Here is a 23,171-nt window from a genome sequence, read left to right as displayed (position 1 = left end):
AGAAGGTGATAGAAGCTAACTCCAGTTGCAGGCTTGTTTAACACTCAGGCTTGTTTAACAAAGATAGACTAATCAGTGTTTCCTCTGGTTAGAGAACTTACTCATAGCATGGGTTTTCAATGGCCTCTGGAGGAGAAATGTACATGTAAGGGGACAGGGGTTTGTCCACAAAAGCTCCAAAGCCAATCCTCAGGTTGCTGGTCACTCTGCGCATTTCCATGGCTAGACTGGTACCTAAGTTCTGGATTTTATGGAGGTCATCCCTCATGGAATTAGACAAATCCATTAGATAGTAGATGTCCACAGGATAATCCTCCACCTGGCGCACTTGTATTGAGAAAGTTTGGGAATCATCTGAAATAGCAAAATGTGAATAAGGGCTGAGGAACTAAGACAAGGCATGTTTTTCCAAAGGATTTCAGCCTAGCCTACTCCTTTCCAAATGTCTGATTTACTAAGTCATGTTGCCACAGGCCCATGCTATCATAAACTAACTGAAGCATGCACCATTCTCCTTCCCATGACTGATATTTCTGGCCATATGGGATCAATATTCCGGAACAGGGTAAGCAACATGGTGAACAAGCACAAACATATCTGCAAACATCTCTTTTGGTGCTTGCAAGACTGATTGGTCCAGCCAACTTCTTTTGTTGGTCTTTGTTATAAAAATCAATAAATGGTAAGCTGACATGAAACAGTACAAACTCTCCAGATCACATCATCATCATCACCATCATTAAAATTTATTGTGGCCATCCACTCTAGAAGATTTAGGGTGGCTTACAGTATCCAAATATATAATTATAAACAGTTTTAAAAACACATAAAACCAGACAAGGCAGCAATTTTTATTTCTATGAATGGTTCTAGACACCAGATAGACCTTATTGGCATCCATGGAAAATAAAAATAATGGGTGGCTCTAGCCAAATGCCTTGCCAGGAAACGTGCCCACATGCTCAACAACAACAACAAAAAAGCCAAGGGGCAGTTGGCCTTTCTAGTAAATGGATGTTTAAAGACTGGACATACCCAGTATGGTAGCCATTTTGTGGATACCAGCTGCAACATGTCCTTAGATCCCCGGTACACCCACAAGCTCTCAAAAGTTGACTACTGTTGCTGGAAGGCTAATATATCCATTCTGAATAGACAGCTGATATTCAAGTCAACACAGCTCTGAAGCTGTCATATGTTGTCTGACTAGTGGACCATGTTGCCAGCATTATCAGTTCAAGTGAAGTTGGCCTCCCAACTCTTAGGCAGATGCTTTCTTCTCTATTTCTTACTATTTCTCTAGAGATGGTGAGGATTAAACCCAAGGCTTTCTGTAGGTAAACCAAGTAGCCTATCTAGCTTTACCTGGCCGCAGGTAGAGTTCAATCTTCTGTGGGGTCATTTGGGTGATGTCACTGCCTGATCCTTTGGCACTGAGAGGTCTGGCCTCCAGGATGTTGGTCATGCTGACTGGATACTCTCTATAATCCTTTGTGCAGCCATTTTGAATGAGGTTTTCCATCAAGTCACAGCGAGAGAAACTTTTTGGCATATCCTGTCAGAGGGAGAACAAAAAGAAAAATAAGGTTTTGAAGCTGAGAAGTTCTCAAAGTCCAATCCACTGACGTTGTTGCCAAAAATTAATTTCTAAAATGAGTGGTGTTCTACAAACTATACTCTCACACCACTACTGCCCTTAATTTCAGATTATGGCTCTCCTGTAGAAAATTCAGGTTGCTTGTGCCAAAGACATGTTTCTTCCTCTATAGCCCATCTGCAGATAGCACAGAAAAACAAACACAGTCCTACACAGATTATCAACTAGAAAGCCTAATTTTCAGAGCCAGCTATAACCATTTCTTTGCTTAGTTACTAATTTCGGTATTTGTATACCATCATTTTGTAATAAAGAATAATAATATACAGTATAGCAAGTCATTTTAAACATTAACAAGTATGCACTTACAAATGTAAAAGGAAGTGTTAAATATAAGATGTTACAAGATTCAAAGGAAAGAAGATAATTGGGTTTACCTCATTTGAAACTGTATTTTGCAACTTGCTGTTTGGATGAAAAAGTGGGTGTTGCTGAGAAATAGAAGGCTTTTGAAGTTAGAAGGACATGACCTGAGATTTGGGTGGCATGGATATTTGTGGTACGATGAAGTCAAGGTTAATGTGGTTTTAAAAAACCATTATGTTAGACGTGCCATACTGAGAATATGGAATAGATACAAACCCTGGTTGTGCCTGAAAACACCTTTGTGGCTCTCAGCACAAGAAGCATTTTATAGACAAGAAATAACAGGCAAACCCAAGTGGATAACTTATCATGAGATACTAGAATTTTGTCCAAGGGAATGTGAAATAAAATCAAGAGATGAACTGACGGCAGAGGGATATAGTTGTCAGTGGCTCTCTTATTTACAATTATTAGAAAGATTTCAAGTAGACAAAAGAATTAATGGTTTTGGACACTGTGAGTTTAAAACAGAATTGTGTACAAAGGATGAACATGTAATTGCTAAAATATATAAACTTTTATTGACATTTGAACAGAAGAAGTGAAAGAATGTATGATAAAGTAAAACTTCAGTTATAATATACAGATGGAACATTGGGAAAATATGTGGCTGAAAGGATTGAAATTTATTCTATATTATAATCTTAAACAAAGTTTTTATAAAATGATTTACTGTTGGTACATGTCACCAGAGAAAATGTCTAGAATGTATAAAGGCACTCCATATAGAAGTTGGAAATGTGAACAACAAGAAGGGACATTTTATCATGTTTGGTGGACATGTATAAAGCTAGAAAAATCTGGATTTAAATACATACATTGAATCAGAGGATTTTAAAGATTAATATACAATTGAAACCAGAGGTTTTTCTTTGGGGACTGATGGACAAACAGTTGAAAAAAGTCATAGAACTTTGTTTTTATACATAATAACTGCAGCGAGATTATTGTATGCACAAAGATGGAAAGATTTGGCACTACCTACAACGGAGGAATGATTGGTGAAGATTTGCTGAGACAGCTAAATTGACTTCTTTGATCAGAGAAAAGACAGTATCATTGTTTATTGCTAACTGGAAACCCCTTATAGACTTTTTGTGTGAAACAGAAAAAAATGAACTTATGATTTATGGTTTTGATGATTGGACAGAATAGATTATAGAAAGAAGAGAGCTATGTTGTAACCATGGAGTAAGAGGTAAACTTGTAATTGTACTTATAAATGCTGTAAAGAAGAGCGGAAGCTACTTCTTTGTATCTTTTTTCTTTCTTTTCTATTTTTCTATTTTCTTTTTTTCCTTTCTTGCACTTTTAGCTTTCTCTTTGATTGGTTTCTTCTTCTTTTCTTTTTCCCACTTGATATTAGTTTGTATTAGTTTTTATCTTTTTAAAAAATGTTTAATAAAATTATATATTAAAAAACAAATGTAAAAGAAAGCTACAAACATCAGCCATGAATAATTCAAATGAATTATTCTGAAGACCTGGCTTTGTCACCACACCTGGAGTGGGGAGAGGAAGAGCCACTCTTGGGGCTGGTTGGTTCCCTAGTCCTGCCAGGACCGGTTCCGGTCCCCTTTAGGGGGAATTAGATCTGCCATCACTTGGATTTTATTATATTTTATATTGATATTATTCTGATTTTATTGTATTTTATACTGTTTTATTGTGAACCGCCCAGGGTCTCCTGAGTGGGGGAGATGGATGGTAATAAAAATATGTTAAATAAATAAAAATAAATAAATAAACACAATAAACCAGCTTGGAAAATTATGACAGAAGCACTACAGTTTCAGTTTTTCTGAAATAAGACAAATGGTAGTATTTGAGCCACATGAGATAAATCAATTTGGGATTAAGTACAAAAATAGCTGTATTATGGAAAGAGAAAACATGTCTATAAGTGGTTGCCTTGTTTCTATTAACAAAAAAGAAATCTTTGATGCCTACTGATCACTAACTTAGTGTTAAATTATCCTGCATACAATTTCTATTTTCAAAGGATTATGTGCCATCAAGTCAGTGTCAGCTCTTAGCAACCACACAGATTTTTCTCCATGACAATCTGCCCCTCACTTGGTCCTTCAGATCTTCCAATGGTACACCTATTGCCACTGTAACTGAGTTCATTCACCTTGTTGCTGGTTGTGTTCTTTTTCTTTCCATGTTTCCCAGCATTAGAACCTTCTCCAGAGAGCTAAGTCTTCACATAATGTGTTTGAAGTAGGATAAGTTGAGTCTGGTCATTTGTGCCTCAAATAAGAACTCAGAGTTAATTTGTTTGATGATCCATTTGTTTGTTTTCTTGGCTGTCCATGATATTCGCAGGAGTCTTCTCCAACACTGAGGTTCAAAAGTGTCAATACTTTTCCTATCCTGCTTCTTCAACATCCAACTTCCACTTCCATAGAATGTCACAGGGAATATCATTGCTTGCACTATTCTGATCTTTGTTTTAAAACCACATTCATTGTCTTCCAATCAAGCTTCCTTTAATATATATTCACCATATAAGTTGAATAAATAAGGGAAGAGTATACAGCCTTGTCTCACTCTTTTCTTAACCTAGAGCCAGTCTGTTTCACCATGTTCTGTCTATACTGTGGCTTCCTGACCTGTGTATAGGTTTTGCATGAGGACAATGAGATGTTCTGGGATTCCTATTTTTCTAAGCACATTCTTCAGCTTGACATGATCCACACAGTCAAAGGCCTTCCTATAATCAATGAAATACACAGTGACTTCTTTTTGATATTCTTTGGCTTTCTCAATTATCTGGCATTCATTGGCAATAACGTATCATGTTCCTCAGCCTTTTCTAAAGCCAACTTGAACATTTGACATGTTCTTTCCATGTAGGGGTCTAATCTGCTTTGGATGATCCTAAGCTTCATTTTGCCAGCATGTGAAATTAAGGACATTGTATGATAGTCTGCATACTCTCCTTTTTTTCATATTGGAATGTAGATTGACCTCTTCCAATCTGTTGGTCACTGTGTCATTCTCCAGAATTGTTGGCATCACTTAGTTAGGACCTTTACTGATTCTTCTGTTGCTTGCCATATTTCTGTGGGTATTCCATCAGCTTTCTGACTTGGTAAGGACTTGAGTACTGATCTAATTTTCAAAGGACCAATCTCTATACTAGATATACAGCCCCAATAGTTTACACTGGAAGGTAAAGGAAACCAGTTTAATTTCAGCCTGAATTAATTTCTCTAACTAAGGAGAACATTTGGAATAGAAGTTTACAGGGAGACTTGGGAAATCTTGTATCATAATAATTATATTCATTTATGCATCAGGTTCTAGAACAGCTTCTCTCAACGTGATACCTTCCAGATATGTTTCACTACTTTGCCCATTGTGTATGTTGGGTGAGGAATAATAGGAGTCGTAGTCCAACATATCTGGAGGATACCACTATCCAACCCCACACAGTAGAGCAAGATCAAGGAAGCAAGAACTAAACAGACTTTGGTAAGGGGTATCTTCATTGCAAGTCTTGGGGTAAATAAAGAATCTTGGAAACTGTAGGAGGAATTTCTAACCATCATCCATATTGAGTTCATTAACATGGATTATCTTGGAATGATTTAAAATTCTTCTTCCCAGGTTTCTTAACCACCTGGGCTGAACTGCCATTTATAAGATGAGCTGCCAAGAGAATCGGTAATAAATCAACAATGATATATCATCAATTTATCTCTTGATTCTTTACATCTCCTATCCCTTCTTGTACTTTCCCTGCCTCCCTCATCGTAAAACCAGAATAGGAAAGCCTGTTCTAGAAAATAATTCACACATTAATTTGATTAAAACCAGATTTTGAGTTTAAAAATGGCCATTTCTGGAAGCAGAAAACCATTTTAAAAAGCTTTTTTTAAAAGTGACATAGGATTGGCTGAAATGTATTCAAATGCAGAATTTTGTCTTTATCCCCTCATGTCTCCATGTTCTAGTTATTAAGGCAAAACTCCCCAAACATGAATCATGAGCATGTGGTAACTTTTTTTTTTGTTTTTGGCAGGAAAAAACTGAACTGACTTGCTGCACCCCATTAATCTCTGAAAAACTGCCAGGAAATTTTGCTTTTCTTGGAGGCAAAATCCCCTAAACCTATACACTGCAGTGCTTAGTCACAATTCCAAAAAGCTGGCTGGAAGACAAAAAATGCCTGCCCCAAAGACTTATCATTTCCTCCAGCACACAAGAGAGAGAACAGAGAACCAAAAAAGGAATAAGCACCAGCATGTAGCAAGGCAGATACTATGGAAAGGAAAGCAGAAGGCAGAGGACATGGAAAGGAAATACAGCATCAACCTGAGTCTTAGAGATATTTCTGTGGTTTGGCAGGAAAAAAAAAGTAAAAGATCTTCCAGGTTTTATATTTTATTTTTCCAAGAATAGATTTACACTAAAGTAAGTTTTGAATGGCCATCTTTAGTTTTTAAAGAAGTAATCTTGGTACATTTGCAGCAGTAGAGCATAGAGTTGAGTGTGGTTGTTGTTTTTAAAGTATATTTCCTAAGGACAAAATGTCCACTAGCATTTCAAGGACAAATTGGTAGCTCCACAAAGCCCAGCTTCATTTCTACCCTGCCCAGCTTTCACCTGTATGCTAGGAATTGAGGGAGCTGTTTCTCCCTGCTCAAAGCATGAAGAATGAGCCAGACTGAATTATAATCAGGTGGGGATGTTCCTCCTTCCCCCCACCGATCCCTCCAGGCAAAACTGCAGCATCTTCATCAGGATTCATCATGCAGGGGATGGAAGGAGCCAGAGTTTACTCTTGTCCTTCCTCATAAGTTTATGCAGACAATGGCGTGGGTGTGAGTGGAGTCTGAATTGTATCCTAGCCCTGTCTATGACTGTTCCCCAAAGGTTGGGCAACCACCAGGTATCCCTTCATTCAGAAAAGGTTACTCTTCCTGATGAATAGACTGCCTGTCCTTTTGTGTATTTTAAAACCTTTAAGGGAAAGGGTCTCAGCAGGTGGTACCTGGCTGACCTTGAATGGGTCCAGAAATGGCTACAGTGGGTGGCCTCCAGGGACTCTCAGGCAATAGGCTGGGGAATTGCAATAGATCCCAGAAGAGAGCAGTGGGAAATCACTTCTGTATTATTGCCAAGAAAGCTACATGGACATGTTCATGAAGCACCAAGAGTCAAGCTTAACTTAAGGACAACTTTAGGATAAAGATTGAGAATTCTGGCCATGGGCCAAATATTCCCTCTGAAGAATTCCATCTATAAGAGAATACATTAAAGTACACATTTTACATATGTATGTAATTACAAAGACTTTTTTCCTGTGTTTACAGTTTCCTGACTGGAAAAACGACATTTAGGCTATGTCTAAGATTCTGAGTTCGGTTGCAACTGAATCCTTTGTTTCAAGTGTGTCCACACACACACACACTTACAGAAATAAATAGGGATAGTGGGGAAAACTAAAACTAGTAAATTGGTGCTTTGCTCCCCATGGCAGCAAATCTATCAATGGGCAAGTCCCCTCAGCATGGCCATTTTGTGAGAGCACCCATGGGTTAATCTCAAAGTTCCAGAGATGTCCATTTGTCCAAAACATTCAAGAATCTCTGTCCTAAAATGTGATACTGTAAATATAGGTTAGTTGAAATGAATGTTGTATTGCAAAGATATGATCGTATCTCACAGCAATCATGGGCAATCTGAGCAGCTCTGCTCTGCATCTGCAAATCCAAAAACACATAGAATTGGAACTGAACTAAACTGAAGGTGGTCTTAGAGGGATGTTTTAAAGAAGCCTGGTTGTTGAATATGTCACAATTGGAAGAATATGCTATCCACAGCCTTTAGACCCCTCTGTGACCTTACTGAAAACTTTCGGAATCTATCCATCCAAATATGGCAGCAGTGTGTGTGTGAGAGAGAGAGAGAGGGAGGGAGAATAAATAATACACGAAAATTTGTTTTTGCTTTAAGAAAACCAATTGTCCCCAGTGAAGAGTGCAAAATTTTCAGCCTCATCCCTCCACTGATACCACTGAATTACTGTTATTCTGCTGCAATTCTCAGAGGCTAAAAAGAAATCTAAGTGCAGGAATGCATTTATAACAGTAAACTATTTAGCATTTTGTAGCAGTCAAAGCATTTCACATACATTATGATTGTAAGGCTTGCTCTTCTACTATTAAGATGGGTGAATATTTATTATTTTTTATTGTATATAGCTTTGAGCAATGAAAGGAAGAGCAGCTGAGAAACTGTGGCTTTAGATCATCTTGAGTTCTTCCAGACAAGGTTTTTTTTCCATGTAATCACAGTATCTCATATACAGAATTAAACAGACCGTAAGAATGATCTTGTCTTTCCCTTGTCATCCTCTTATGTTTTTTCACCAATTCTTCAGTCTTTTTTCTTATGAGAAAAAGTCCATTAAAAGAGGAAAATATGAAATAGTTCCTCAGTGCTCCTTTGATTCTACAGCTGGACTTCTGGAACCAACCCAAAATGTGATGGACGAAGTAAGATTTGACCCAGAGCCTTTTTGATTTGTAGCCAACTGTTACAAACCTGCTAACTGTAACTCTACTGCATCAGCTTTTCTTCCCGCAGAAGAGATAAAAAGACAAATGTGATCTTTTATCTTTTGTATGTATGTGTCCACAAAGATATTTATGTGATTTTGGCATTTGAGAGATTCCATGCACAAAAATATTAACTGGATTACTGTGTTTTGGTCTATACTGTTTCACACTGGCCATCATGCCAGGGCTCAGAGCCAAATGCTACTAAAAGCAATGTTCAATTTCTGAGTTATGGCATCTATTCACATATTGCCATAAATCATAGTTTGTGCATATGTTTCTTTAACAATCCACAATTACATGGGTCTAAACTTCACACTGAGCCATAGACCATGGTTTGTAAATCATAGTAATTGGATTCACATAGCACCTTAACCCAAAATCAAGCAAACCACATTACAGCTTAGCATGATCTGTGAATCCAACCACCATGTGTGTGTTAATCCCAACAATAAATATGTTATTTTTACATGGGAAAGAATCTGTTATTACTGATGGTCAAAACAATAAAGATATTGATTGATTGACAAGGGAAAGAGATAATCAGGAATACTGAAAGACTCTTTAGAGAAACATACTAAGAGCACTTCTGAGGATCTCTTCTGAGGTAAATGGTTTGAGCACTTCTCCAGTTGCCATCTGATTCTTCTGCAAAGCAAAGTTTTTCAAATATTAGAATGCTCCTTCCTTTGCACTTTTAGGTCTCAGTTGCAAACTGCCTTAGCACATCAGATGATTTTCTGCATATCTTAGTCATAAAGGTGCATTGCTCAGGGCACTGTGGGACTTCCCCACAAACATGCATAAACTGAGAATGCAACCAGAACATGCTTTGAGTGCTTCCAGATAAAAGGCTCCTAATACCATTGCATTATTTCCTTTTTAATGTTAAAGAAGATGGAAGAAGTCCCAGGGAACTACAGGAGAGTTACAAATGAAACACAACATGGTCTGTAAAACACAACATGGTCTGTAAAACCCTATGAGCAAGAACAGGCAATTACCCAGGAAAAGACTCATCTGGAAATACTCTTGTGCAACTGAATCTTACAAACAAAGCTATTGAGAGCTAAATAGCTGTTTTTCAGGAAAGCTTGTCTGCCACTGAGGAACAAGCTTGCAAGGAAATTGAGAGTTCCCAGAGATCCCATTAAATCCATTTCCAGAATTCATTGTCAGATCTTGTTCTCACCACTTAGCCTGCCCAGGTTAGTTACAGTTAGAAAGCTTTCCAGACAGTGAATTTATTTACTATCTGTTGTACTCATTCATCTAGTGTGAATGTGGCCTTTGGAAAAAGAGATAAGGTTCTGATGGTACAACTCCCTATTTTTTAAGCATCTTAATATGCCTACCTCAGAAAACAGATTTTGGAGGACATCTGTTTCCAGAATTCGGAATTTAGACTTGGGAGCTTGTGAATTAAACTATCGCATTATTATCTCCAAATTTCACTACTGTCTTTGGTTTTTATTCTAACATTGCAGAAAATGTAATGAAAAGGAGAGCAGAAAATCCTGATCATCCCCTCATTCTTTCTTTTAAAAAAGTTGGCAATAGTATTTTTCATTGGAGTGGTTTTATTAGGAAAAAGAACAGAAAAAGGAAGGATCCAAGTCTGAAACAAGGCAGAAGGACAGAGGAGTCAATGGAGGGGAAAATTTCATTTGTTAAATTAAGACAACATGTTAGGAAATTGCTTTGCTAACATGTTTTGCACTCAAAGGGCCTGGCTTTTGGCAAAAAGCAGGAGATGGCTCTGTTAATTCTTACATCTCTTCAGTAAACAGTGCCTTGGGGCCCAGCAGAAAAAATATTACCATTTTTGGAAGCTTTTCTCAGAGGTAAAACAGCTCTGTAGCCGTAGCTGCTGTCTAGGAAGATGAAAAGCTGAGGCAGCTGGCGGAGTAGGCAGAAGTGGTGACGTATTGGCCTGAGCTAGCCAACTTTAAAAAACTTCTCCAATATATTATATAGAAAACTGGCAAGGTTTTTTGGCATAGAGCCTTGTGGTCCAGCCATCACAAACCCACAAATATCTCCTCATGTAAGCAACAGCCAGAATGTCTCACAAGCTCTATTAAACCCAAACCATGATATATAAAACTGAGGTAAACTTCTCAATTTTATCAGACAAGTATTATGTAGGATCCCCCCCACCCTTTTTTTTTTAGTCAATCCCTTATCTTGATATATACCCTCCCCACTTTACCCAATGGGTAAAGAATGCTTGACTTTTATGAAAAATGTATTTCTGGATTATATGCAGGATTTTCACAAGGCTTTTTCTCATGCAGGTGGACAATCACCCCAAAGGTTGCATTCCTGGAGCAAAATAAATCCTCTTCTTCAAGCAATGGATATGTTCCTTTGAGTGGTGATGGCAGTATGTAGTGTGCGGATGGATAGCCACTTCAGTGTGAGTGGGACCAATCCTGAGCCCCACTCTGAGGAGGCATTGGCTGGTTAACTTTCTAGAAACTATAGTAGGTCTAAAAGTGAAGAATCCTCAGGGAATGCCATTGTAAAATGGATGTGTGAAATAATAGGTTATGGCTAAGTAGAAAGCCGAACAATTTAGAAACAGAATGTTCTAGAGAATCGTAACATGTTTTCTTCCTCCTCCAGATCACACCGAACCAACTGTTCCGAGGGTTGGTCCAGAGATTATCCAGACATTAATTCTCTGAATTGTTGGGGTGTTTCAGACACGGACTGGCCTATTCATATGGAACAATAGATCTGGATTATCATGAACCACTTCCATTTCAAAAGATTAACTTCCAGAAAATGGCCAGGTCAATCCCAGAACAGCCAGATCAGTATGGTCTGGAAGAGGAATGGAACATTCTCTGGACTGTTCCGTTTCTGGAATGTTCAGCTTTGTACATCCCTACTTACATTCTATTAAAGTAAATAAAGGATAACTGGACACTTCCTTATAAGGAAGGGGTGCATGAAGCTAAAAGGACTTGGAGAGAAAGGAATTAAGGGGGAGATGGTTGACAATTGGACAGAGGGAAAAGAAAGGAAAGGTGGTAACTAGCATCTACAAAATAAAGGAAAGAGAAACACTTAGGATATAGTAAGCTATAAGACCAATGTAAACAAGCAGTGTTTTATTGACGTACCTATAAACAGAGCAACTTACGTTTTACAGTAAATCTTCATACAACATTATTGTTAAAGGTTTGATTTTTTTTTTATAATGAACTGATCCTCTGAGTTAATAAAAGATAGAGTTTCCCAAGAAACTGTGCTACTAGGAAAAAACAAGTAAGAGAGAACTTCAATATAAGAATGTTAAATTTATCATTTTAGGATGCTGACAGCAAGATTTTAAACTATACTAATTTAGTGTGTGTATTTAAACACACATACAAATGTACAAAGTTAAACTGAATTTATGTATACGAAGTTAAAGCATCAAAATGCACATACATATAAGCACAACAACCAGTTTTAAAATAAGAATTTCTTTCTTAATGCTTTCTTAGTCTCTAATGTCTTCTAGTACCAACTTTACCTGGAATGCTATAACAGGTCACAACACTTGCCTGGGAAATAGAAGTTTGCTGGTTTAAAACCTGACAGAACTTTTATTGTTTTTCTTTACCTAAGAAAAAAGTTACTTTTCCATGGGCTTTTAAAAAAAAAATAGATCAATGGTGCACTGTTTCATCATCATCATCATCATTATTATTATTATTATTATTATTATTATTATTATTATTATTATTATTGTCATCTGAGGAACCCAAAACCATTCTACCCCAAGTGACTGGAAAATGATGGAACAATGTATCATTGGACTTACTTTAGCATAAGTTCAAAGAAGAGTAGCTAATTCAGAGAAAGATAAGTAATAATTAAACAAACATGTTTCTGATGGGTTCCAAACCAGTGACCTTGTACATACAAGGCAAACATATAACCATTGTGCTATTATATCATTCCTATTAAAGGAAGTTCTAAAAGACTTCAGAGAACCTGGTAACCAACGATTCACCTGAGGTGGCATTCCTGCCTCTGGGAAGTAACCAATGAACTACTGGGGCATAGCCTGTAACAAAGTAGTACACATCAGCCAAAATGGACAGGAACACTCAAGGTGACATAAGGGGAGAAAGAGTAGTTTAAAATTACAGCAGGAAAATGCAAGTGGAGGTCACATTTGCAATGGAAGGAATGTGAGTACAGAGCAACAGCATCCATTCCTGGTTCCTAGCAAATTGCAGCAATGGGGCAAGAGGGCAGTGAGGATTAGATGATTGATAGATAGATAGATAGATAGATAGATAGATAGATAGATAGATAGAGATAGATCTTGCTGAGATGGCTAAATTGACTTCTTTGGTAAGAGAAAAAACAGTATCTATATTTATTGCTGACTGGAAAACCCTTATAGACTTTTTGTGTGAAACAGAAAAAAATGAACTTATGATTTATGGTTTTGATGATTAGACAGAAGAGATTATAGAAAGAAGAGAGCTATGTTGTAACCATGGACTAAGAGGTAATTTATAATTGTACGTATTACAGCTGTAAAGAAGATCGGAAACTACTTCTTTGTATCTTTTTTCTTTCTTTTCTATTTTTCTTTTACTTTTTTTTCCTTTACTTTTTTAGCTTTCTCTTTGATTTCTTTCTTCTTTTCTTTTTCTCACTTTATAGAAGTTTATATTAGTTTTTATCTTCTTTTTAAAAAATCTTTAACAAAATTATACAAAAGAAAAAAGGGGAAAAAAGAGGGGGGACCCAGGTCAAGAAATAGACACTGCAGGGATTTCAGGAATACTACTTTATTGCTGGAGACTATAATAACAGAATTTTGAAAGCCTGTCTAGCTTTGTCCCATCTTATACTAAATAAAATCAAGGCGAGGTTATTTTGAGCTTCTTTCTCACATTTGCTTCAGGCTTTGGACTTTGAATCACATCTCCAAGTCCTCCTTAATGGTTCTTTCATAACTTCCCCAAGGTTCCCTCTAAATTCCTTTACACATGCACTCAGAGAATGAATCAATCTGTAGCAAAAACCTCAGATCTGCTTCAAGTCTGAGGGATGGCACCATGGGCTGGGCCTGGGCCTGGGCCTGGGCCTGGGCAATTCCTAGCCTTAATCCAGACTCCTAATTAATAATGCCACATGCTCCTCACATATGTAACCTGCATATTTAATTTACATATTGGCATCCTTATTCCGCAAGTAAATTACAATTCGCTTCCAAAGTTGTCATTCAGAGACCTGCAGTTTTAAGATTAAATTGCTGAGTTTCCAGGGTAGACAGCAGTAAATTCCAGATGTATGGAATCTACCAATTCTACTTTTTTATATAAAATGACTGTGTCCCTTTCCTTTGTCAATATGCCAGCAAGCACAGATACTGCCTCTTCAGAAATCTTCCTCATGTAATCTTTTTAAAGAATTTTGCAGATTTTCCAGAGATTATGGGACCAATTCTTCATTTATTTGGGGCATCTTCCAGTGATCTATCCAGCCTTAACATCACAGGATACAACCAGAAAATGCACATCTTCGCAGAAAGGAAAATTGTATGGTACATACCAACTTTGCCTGATTACTTCTCAGTGATAAAGAACTACTGAGAAATGCCATTTTTGCCCCCCAAATGATACCAAACAGCTTTTCAGAATGCACTAGTGGCTTCTGAAATCTTGTATGTTTTTCTGGCCATTCATAAGGAATGAATGCATTTTAGGGATCATTGTGTATCATTCTTCTTAATATGTCACTAGTGGGATATGCCTGCCAAGTGCTCCTCAACCTCTGTGTTCTGTAAAATATCAATGAGATTTTATTCGACAGTGTTTAATCTTGGGTGGAAAACATAAATAGAGCTACTTGGTGAAGCACTTTACAATTATTCTAGCAATAAAGAAATTTTAAGTGAAAAGATATAGCTTCTTTAATCTGAAAATATCCTGGGAACATAATCAAAAATCTCTTGAGAAATGGGTAGGGGGCCTCTTTGATTCTCTTTTAAAACCTTCTCCTCTTTCTGGCAGGCTAGAGCCAAAAGGCCTTGCTTCTTGGGATTTATTAGCCATGGAAAAACATTCTTCAAATACTTTAAGAGGATTCCGCTTTTAATTGGGTTTTCATGATTTAAAAGAAATGCATTCTTCAGATTTCTTTTTTTTTTAACATCCAGCATTTTCCTCTCCTCTACCATGTATTTTTGAGAATTATCCAACCATAATTCTTCTACTGCAAACTACAAGACAGTTGCAATTGATTTGCTGTATTCTTTTTTTCCAGTGTAGACATTCTGTAACATTCTGTCAACACCACAGACTGTTACATGGCCACATTGTAAGGAAAAGGAAGATAAAATCTGGCTGCTTGGGTGAATTGAAAGTGTTTTGGATTTGTTTTTAGACTGGAAATACTTTAATCAGAAGAGGAAGAAGGTTGGTAAATGGACAAAGACCAGGAATTACTGTGCACAACTGTTAAATATGGCTGAAATAATATTTCTGTCATTTTAGTGGTCAATGAAAAAATAACAGGAGGCTGGTAAAATGGCACATTCCAGATTGGTTAACAGTAAAGAAGCACCAGCTGATGATAGGTATTGTAATGTCATTATATATACCAACTGAGCTAAAATGGAAAGGAAGATGGCTATGTTCTGCATGTGAACCTATTTATCTATACATCTACATCTACATCTATCTTCCTTCTGTCTAATTTATATAGCCACCCATCTCATGAATGTGACTCTGGGTGGTGTACAGTAAAGCAAAACAGTAAGAACACATCTTAAAATAACCATAAAAAAAAAAGAAACATGCATACAACACATGAGATGGTTTCAAAATTCGAACATAATAGAGCCATCTTGCAGGCTCCCTGTTCCCAAGAGATCCCCAGGCCTCCTGGCCAATATGGAAGGCCAGTAGGGTTGAGGCTAATCTCACCTCAGGGGTGGGAGGGGTGATGTTTCAAAGGGTGGGTGCTGCAGTAGAAAAGGCTCGCCTCCTGGGTTCTGTCAGATGGGACTTCCTAGCAGACGGGACCTGCAACATGCCCTTCCTGCCTGACCTGATGGGATGGGAAGATGTAATCGGGAAGAGGTGGTCCCTCAAATATCCTGGCCTCATGCCATGTAGGCTTTAAAGGTGACAACCAGCACCTTGAATTGCACCCAGAAGCAAACTGGTAACCAATGCAGTTCACAGAGGAGAGTTATAACATGTGCCACTCTAGGGGCACCCATAACTGCCCATGCTGCTGCATTTTGTACCAGTTGAAGCTTCTGAATACTCTTCAAGGGCAGCCCCATGTGCAGCATATTACAGCAGTCCATTGCAGAGATGACCAGGGTGTGAGTAACTGTAAGCAGAGCCTCCCGATTATGGATGATACAGAACCAGCATTGAAGAAGTACATTTTTCCACAGTCTCTAAGCATCCAGAATATAAGCTTTCTGAGATGTTAGCTTCTTGTCCTTTGAAATGCTGCCTAAGGCCTTGCATGATAGCCCTCCAACACCATTTGAACATTTTAATCTACCCAATGTTTGTACCTAGATTCTCCTTCCTGTGGATTTTATCTACTGCTCTGTTTCTTAAATATACAATATACTACACAGCTGGTCAGCAGGTTTAACTAGAGATAGCTGAAACTGGGCATACTTCCAGACAAGGTTTTTATTGTGCAACAACCTGCATAATAACACATACTTTTATCAGAAGCCTAGATGATGTAATATTTTACCAGTAACCCTCTCATGTTTCCCCACTGTTTCTTCTGTTATTTTTTTCCCTCCATAAAAGAATCTGAGGCAAAGGCAACAACAGAGCAGTGTTTTTCAAACTTGGCAACTTTAAGATGTGTGGACTTCAACTCACAGTGTGCTGGCTGGGGAATTCTGGGAGTTGAAATCCACACATGTTAAAGTTGCCAAGTTTGAAAAATGCTACATTAGAGCTAAGCCCTGCCTTGTTACAGGTAGCATCGGAACATCTAGGATAGAATTCAAAGTCCCTTGTATCTTTTCTGTTCTGTGTACAAGAAAAAATAAACTTCTGTTTGAAGTGTCCTCTAAGTCTTCCATGATAAGTGTTCATTATGATATAGTATAGATTTAGTTTTGACTTACCTCCTGGGAGCACCAAGCACAACGTGGACTTACAGACAGGCACTGTTGACATGAATTTGCTCCTCGTGTAGTACAGATATTGTTACCTGAAATACAACAGACAAAAATTGGCCCATAGACCTCAAAAGCATCTTTATTGGCCCCTGGTAACAACAAAGCAGCTGACATAAAGAGTTCTTCATTGGTTTTGGCTGTCTTTGAAATTTACTGGCAATTTTGCTATCGGCTGCCACAATTACGACTTCAACCGTTTGGCATTTGGTTTCCAAAGGGCATTAAAAAAAATCTTGCTTGTACCTAGACAGCCAACATGCCAAACTGTTTGTTCTCCACATCTATTCTTTTCCATGTGACCCTGAGATTTATTAACTGTGCCTGCTGTTGGTTCTTAATACTTTGATACATTTAAAAGAACATAAACAGGAAACATACAGACTGTTAGCAGTCTGCGGCTCCGAATAAGCAGACAGAATCCAGTGAGACAAACTTGGCAAACTTTACAGTACTTGATTTTAAAGGAAGGCTGAGCAGATGGGGATTGGAGAAGAGATTATTCACACCCAAAGTTCCAAATTTCTGATTTGCATCTGCTAACCTACAACTCAAATGACAAAATGACAGATCCAAAAATGTCATATCTAATTCTATTATCTGAGCAGATTTCTTCTTTGGGAAGTGGAATTAAACTCTGAAGTCAGAGCTGACTCTTGAATTTCAACCCACACATCTGACCCATATCAAAAATCGTATAACTTTTTTTTCTGAGACAGGATGCTATTTAATACAATTATTTTTAAGTAGGTGGATGTTTGGTAGAAGAAATAAAACACAATCCTATTTTGCTCAGTGACATCCCTCTAGGCATAAAATAAGCAATATAGGATGTACCTCTAGGAATAATTTTTATTAGATACTGGCAAGAGCTCAAAACCAGTAATAGGTCAAAAACCCCAATTGCCATGTACCAAATAGAAAAAGTGCCCCAAATACTAATTTCTGATCCAGTACAAAAATAACTAGTTTTTGAATTTATATAACATTCTTAAATCAGGCAATTTCTTCCACTGTTCCTTATATCTCCCTGGTATTTGTTTCAATTTTACAAGACTGATCTGGGAAAAATACCTAGGGGTTAAAAACAAAAATGCTAAATACTGCTTTCTGAAGATTTACACAGGACTGCAGAATAGCTAATGCCCTGCATTCCTCAAGGAATTATCAGCAATATCTGTACAGCAATGCAAAAGAAATGCAATGTATTAACATAGTTAACCTCCCCTATATCCCTTAAAGATGAAGTGAGATGATTCTACATGGCATGAAATCCATGGTTGTCACCCAGCACACAATTACTAGCGATAAATAGATGCTAGACAGACACAGACACAGACACAGACATATACATATTTATTTATTTAATTTTTATCCCGCCTTTATTTTTTTTATAAATAACTCAAGGTGGTGAACATACCTAATACTCCTTCCTCCTCCTATTTTCCCCACAACAGCAACCCTGTGAGGTGGGTTGGGGGGAGAGAGAGTGACTGGCCCACGGTCACCCAGCCGGCTTTCATGCCTAAGGTGGAACTAGAACTCACAGACTCCTGCTTTCTAGCCCAGCACCTTAACCACTAGACCAAACTGGCTCCATATATGTACATATACTGTACATATACATATACACACACATATACGCGGTGGCGCTGCGGGTTAAACCACTGAGCTGCTGAGCTTGCCAATCAGAAGGTCGGTGGTTCGAATCCACATGATGGGGTGAGCTCCCATTGCTAGTCCCAGCTCCTGACAACTTAGCAGTTCGAAAACATGCAAATGTGAGTAGATTAACAGGTACCGCTTCGGCGGGCAGGTAACGGCGTTCCGTGTAATCATGCCGGCCACATGACCGCGGAAGTGTCTACGGACAAACGCTGGCTCTTTGGCTTTGAAATGGAGATGAGCACCACCCCCTAGAGTCAGACACGACTGGACTTAATGTCAAGGGCAACCTTTACCTTTTTATACATATACATGTGCCTTTGACTCAGTTATGACTCCTGGCAACTACATGGAAAAGTCTATGCAGTTTTCTAGGCAGCATTTTCAAAAGTGGTTTGTTATTGCCTTTTTCCTAGGGCTGAAAGGAGTGATTGGTTGATGTCACCCAGCTGGCTTTCATACCTAAAGTTCTCCACTCCTAGTCCAGTGCCTTAACCACTGGACCAAACTGGCTCTCACTGGGGGCACACCAAATCATAAATGAACTATGCTTGTGCAATTCTCTGCTACCAAAGGCTGGGAAGTACAACCCTGAATGGAAGGGGGGGGGGTCATTTCTTCTATGTATGAAGGCCAAATCAAGGGAATGGTGAGGTCACTCTGGACAGCAGCCACACTCTCAAGGAAAAAAAAATCTAAATCAGGGTTTCTCAACCAGGGTTCCGCGAGAGGTCACTAGGGGTTCCCTGGGAGATCAGGATTTATTTAAAAAATTATTTCAAATTCAGGCAACTTCACATTAAAGCGGTAAGTTTCATTCTTTATTTTTAGTTTAAGAACACTGTTAATATATACAGGCCTACCCATGAAACAAATATAATAACTGTGTAACTTGTGGTCTGTATTTGAGCCTGAATGTGCAGGGGTTCCCCGGGGCCTGAAAAATATTTCAAGGGTTCCTCCAGGGTCAAAAGGTTGAGAAAGGCTGCTCTAGACTGAGGGTGCTGCTCCAGGCAATTGGATACTGGCCGTGATGTTGTGGCAGGCGAGTGATAGGATACAGAGCTGTGCACGTTGGCTGGGAGAAGAAAGCCAAACAGGCCCTGTTTGGGGCTGTGAGTGGGGTTTCCAGGTTTTCATTTTTTGTGGGCTTAATTTTAAGCACTTGGTGGTGTTAAAATAAAGCTAAACAAAGCCTAGCACGCCAATGTTTCTCACACACACACACCCCCACGAACCCACCACCCCCGGGATCTCTATTTGTTGCAAAAAGAAGAAAAAGGAAAAGAAGAGGTTGGAGGTTGTCAGCTTCTGCTTTAAATATCGCTGGTCTCTGCTTTGTAACTGGCCTCCTGCCCTCCGGTGCCTCCGTACTCTGCAAGTTTGGAAGTCAGGCTGAACTGCTAGCACCGCCAGCTTTTGCACAGCGCGTGGCAGTAAAAACAGTCTTCTTTGCCTCGAGCAGTGAAATGTATTGGGTGGCCTGACACCAGCGGAAAGAAAACCCCTTCCTTTTCCAGGAACTCTAGGTGCCTACGCTCTTGTATCTGGTATTTCCCAAGAGACAAATACAGGAAAAACTGAATCTAACAACATCTGCGCATATAACCTTCTATGTGCTACTAAAGCTGACACACCATCAGGCTATTCTTTCTCTCACACACCATCAGGTTATTCTTCAGCTAATACCTTAGTGCAGTGTTTCTCAACCTTGGCAACTTGAAGATGGGTGGACTTCAACTCCCAGAATTCCCCAGCCAGCTGTGCTGGCTGGGGAATTCTGGGAGTTGAAATCCACCCATCTTCAAGTTGCCAAGGTTGAGAAATACTGCCTTAGAGATACGCTGGAAATTTTGCAAAGCTAGAAGCAGACCCATTCCTGCTCCAAAGAGCTTACTATGAAAATAGCAAGACAAAACATGACCAAACCCTGCAATCAGCCTTCTTTCCTACAGCAAAAGGTCTAAGTAGATAAATCCCGCTTCCTTACACACATAGTTTTTACACCGTCATATCTGAGTTTGGGTCCTTATATGTTATTTCCGACAGAGAGAAGCAGAGTTCACAAGAGAAGACTAATTTGCTTTGAAAATCCTTTGAAGCCCACCCTCTCCGCCCAGCAAAGAACGTCTACTTTCACAAAGCAGCAGCAACCCACTAGCCTTAGAGAGAAAAGATAAAATCTGAATGCATTTTAACTGCTGCAAAGAAGATTGGAAGTCAGTTCTTTATATTTTGTCTTTGTCTTTTTCTCTTTATTTCTATTTCTCTCCCCTCTCTTTCATTTCTTTATTCTTGTCCCACCCCTTTTCTTTTTACTTTCCTTTATTTTTTTTTCTTTTAAATGTTTTTATGCTGTAAAAAATTCTTTAACAAAAATTAATTTTAAAAAAGCAGCAGCAGCCACCAACTACAAGCATGTTCTGCTGTGTGAGTCCAGCAACTTCTGCAGCATCGGCGCTGAGGTCAAACGCAAAAGTGGCGCACCTCTACCGTACAGAAGGAGAACAGAGTCTCTCTGAGGAGGAATCAGACCCTGGGCCCAGAGGGGTCAGGCCTGCAGAAAATGCGGATGGAAACCAAGAGGTATTTTTCTGCACCTCTTTGTTCCCATTTAGTGGTTATCTGGATTATTGCAGCCCACGTCTGGCAGCCCCACCAGGAACTTCTGTATAACACATTATTGTCACCAGTGGACACAGCCTACAGTGATGAGCAACGTAAGTTTCAGTCTACTGTAATGTGGGAGGAAGGCAGCATTCCATGCAGGGCTGCTGTAGCCCCTTCTTCAGCTCTGTAATTTCTTCTCTCTAGTACACCCCCTCTAATAACCACATTGGTTTGCTGATTCACAGGCTGCGGCTTTTATAGCTCCTAAAAGCTCTCAGAAACTGTTGATTAACCTTCCTGGGTTATTATTAACTCTATGGTGGCTTGTGCATAGAAGCTGCCTTCCCTGTTCTCCCTGGAATGTTTTTGTTAGCAAAAATGTTGGTCATCGGTTTCGGCAAAGTCCTCTCTCCACCCCTAGCCCCCACCCCCGCCTACCTCTTTGCCCATAGCTTGGGAAACGATAAATGGCTGTGGGTCTTTTTGTCTTATCCAAAGACAACAAGGGCTGGGCTTCTTCTGATAGTTGACATGACAAGTTTGCCAACAGGAAACCATTTATAGATAAGGCATCAGAGTGGGCACATACACTGTAGGTAATAGGTAGTCACTCACGCCCTTGTCACCTCATGATGAGACTACTGCAATGCGCTCTACGTGGGGCTGCCCTTGAAGACCACCTGAAAGCTACAGCTGGTTCAAAATGCAGCAGCACGAGCAGTAATGGGCCCTTCTCATTGCGCCTATGTGTCACCACTGCTACATGGCCTACACTGGCTGCCAGTTAACTTCTGGGTGCAATTCGCGGTGCTGGTTGTTATCTCTTTCCTCTATTACTAAAGCCGTTCATGGCATAGGACCTGGTTACCTGAAGGACCGCCTTTCTCTCATTGTTCCTGCATGCCCAGTATGTTCAGGCAGAGTGGGTGCACTCCAGGTCCCTTCTATTAAATGTTGTCATCTTACAGGATGGAGCAAACATGTCTTCTCTGCCGTTGACCCCACCCTCTGGAACAGCATCCCCCAGAGATACGGGCTATGCCCTCTCTCCTAAGGTTCTGGAAAGCTCTTTAACCCTGGCTTTGGCCCCAGGCCTGGGCTTAATCTGTTGTGTGGGGGCATGAGCTGTTGTGCTTGGTTTTAATGGTTGTGTTTAGTCTGGGCTCTCTTGTTTCATTTTCTTTATTATTTTCAATTGTTTTAATTGTTATATTTTGTAAGCCTCCCAGAGTCTACTGGAGTGGACAGCTGTATTAAATCTAATAAATAATAATAATAGAGGAAAAGCTGAATATCACAAGAAAGTGGATGGAAGAGAAATAGTCAGCCAAGGGTCTGGCTTTCTCTAAAACCATGAGGACTACACACTTGTGATGCCAGTATACTCCACATTTCCTTGGAATCAAGGGAAAAACCAATTGATCCATTTATTTAAATGATGTTGGATCCTAATCTTACTACAAGGGGTAACAGAAATTTACACAGCCACAAAAACCACTTCCCAAGTCATATGGAGAAATTGTCATCAAAAAGCAGTCTTTTAATAGTTTGCTTGTTGATCGTACTCATGATTGTGCGCTGGATCATGAGTAGCATCAACTGATAATTTCCACACGTATTCCGTGCAGCTTTTTGTAATCGTTCTATTGCTTCATAACATTTCATACTCTTTCTATCATTTTAGGTTTTCTGATAACCATCTTATGTGAGCCACCATGGCCTTTTCTTCCCTGCTACAATAATACCTTCTAGAATGAAATAGCTGGTGCAATTTTATCAGCTTCTAACATTTAGTGCCTTTCTTAGAATGTAAACTCTCTGAGGGCATGGAATTAAACTTATTTATGTTTTGTTCATTGCTAGATACAAATATATGAACATTTGTACAATACAGTATGTTTTTCTTAAGGACAATCACATATTATGCCAGAATCGCACAAGAATATGAATTGACCATAAATAGACAGACACATTTATTATATTGACATTTCCTTTTTCAAAAAATTCAAGTGGCATATACCTCACTTGTCTCATTTTATTTTCACAATCTTTTGAGTTTGCCCGGTTGTACGATACGCCCAGTTTGCACAGGTATGAATGCATCTGAGCTGATCAACTCAAG

General features: G+C 39.0%; 1 protein-coding gene across 1 annotated transcript in view; it reads right to left on the bottom strand.

The window, feature by feature from the left end:
- Positions 1 to 23,171, bottom strand: part of ITGB3 (integrin subunit beta 3) — a 65,920-nt gene that overhangs the window by 37,786 nt on the left and 4,963 nt on the right. Inside the window, exons 2-4 of the mRNA XM_063300567.1 lie at positions 16,724 to 16,809; positions 1,366 to 1,555; positions 102 to 354 (exon numbers count right to left, since the gene is read on the bottom strand). Coding sequence (XP_063156637.1) covers positions 102 to 354; positions 1,366 to 1,555; positions 16,724 to 16,809 — 529 coding nt within the window. The remainder of the gene's footprint in view (positions 1 to 101; positions 355 to 1,365; positions 1,556 to 16,723; positions 16,810 to 23,171) is intronic.

This window comes from Candoia aspera, chromosome 4 (assembly GCF_035149785.1).
Source record: "Candoia aspera isolate rCanAsp1 chromosome 4, rCanAsp1.hap2, whole genome shotgun sequence".
In the NCBI taxonomy this organism is placed as follows: domain Eukaryota; kingdom Metazoa; phylum Chordata; class Lepidosauria; order Squamata; family Boidae; genus Candoia; species Candoia aspera.
This window is presented reverse-complemented; position numbering and strand designations above follow the sequence as displayed.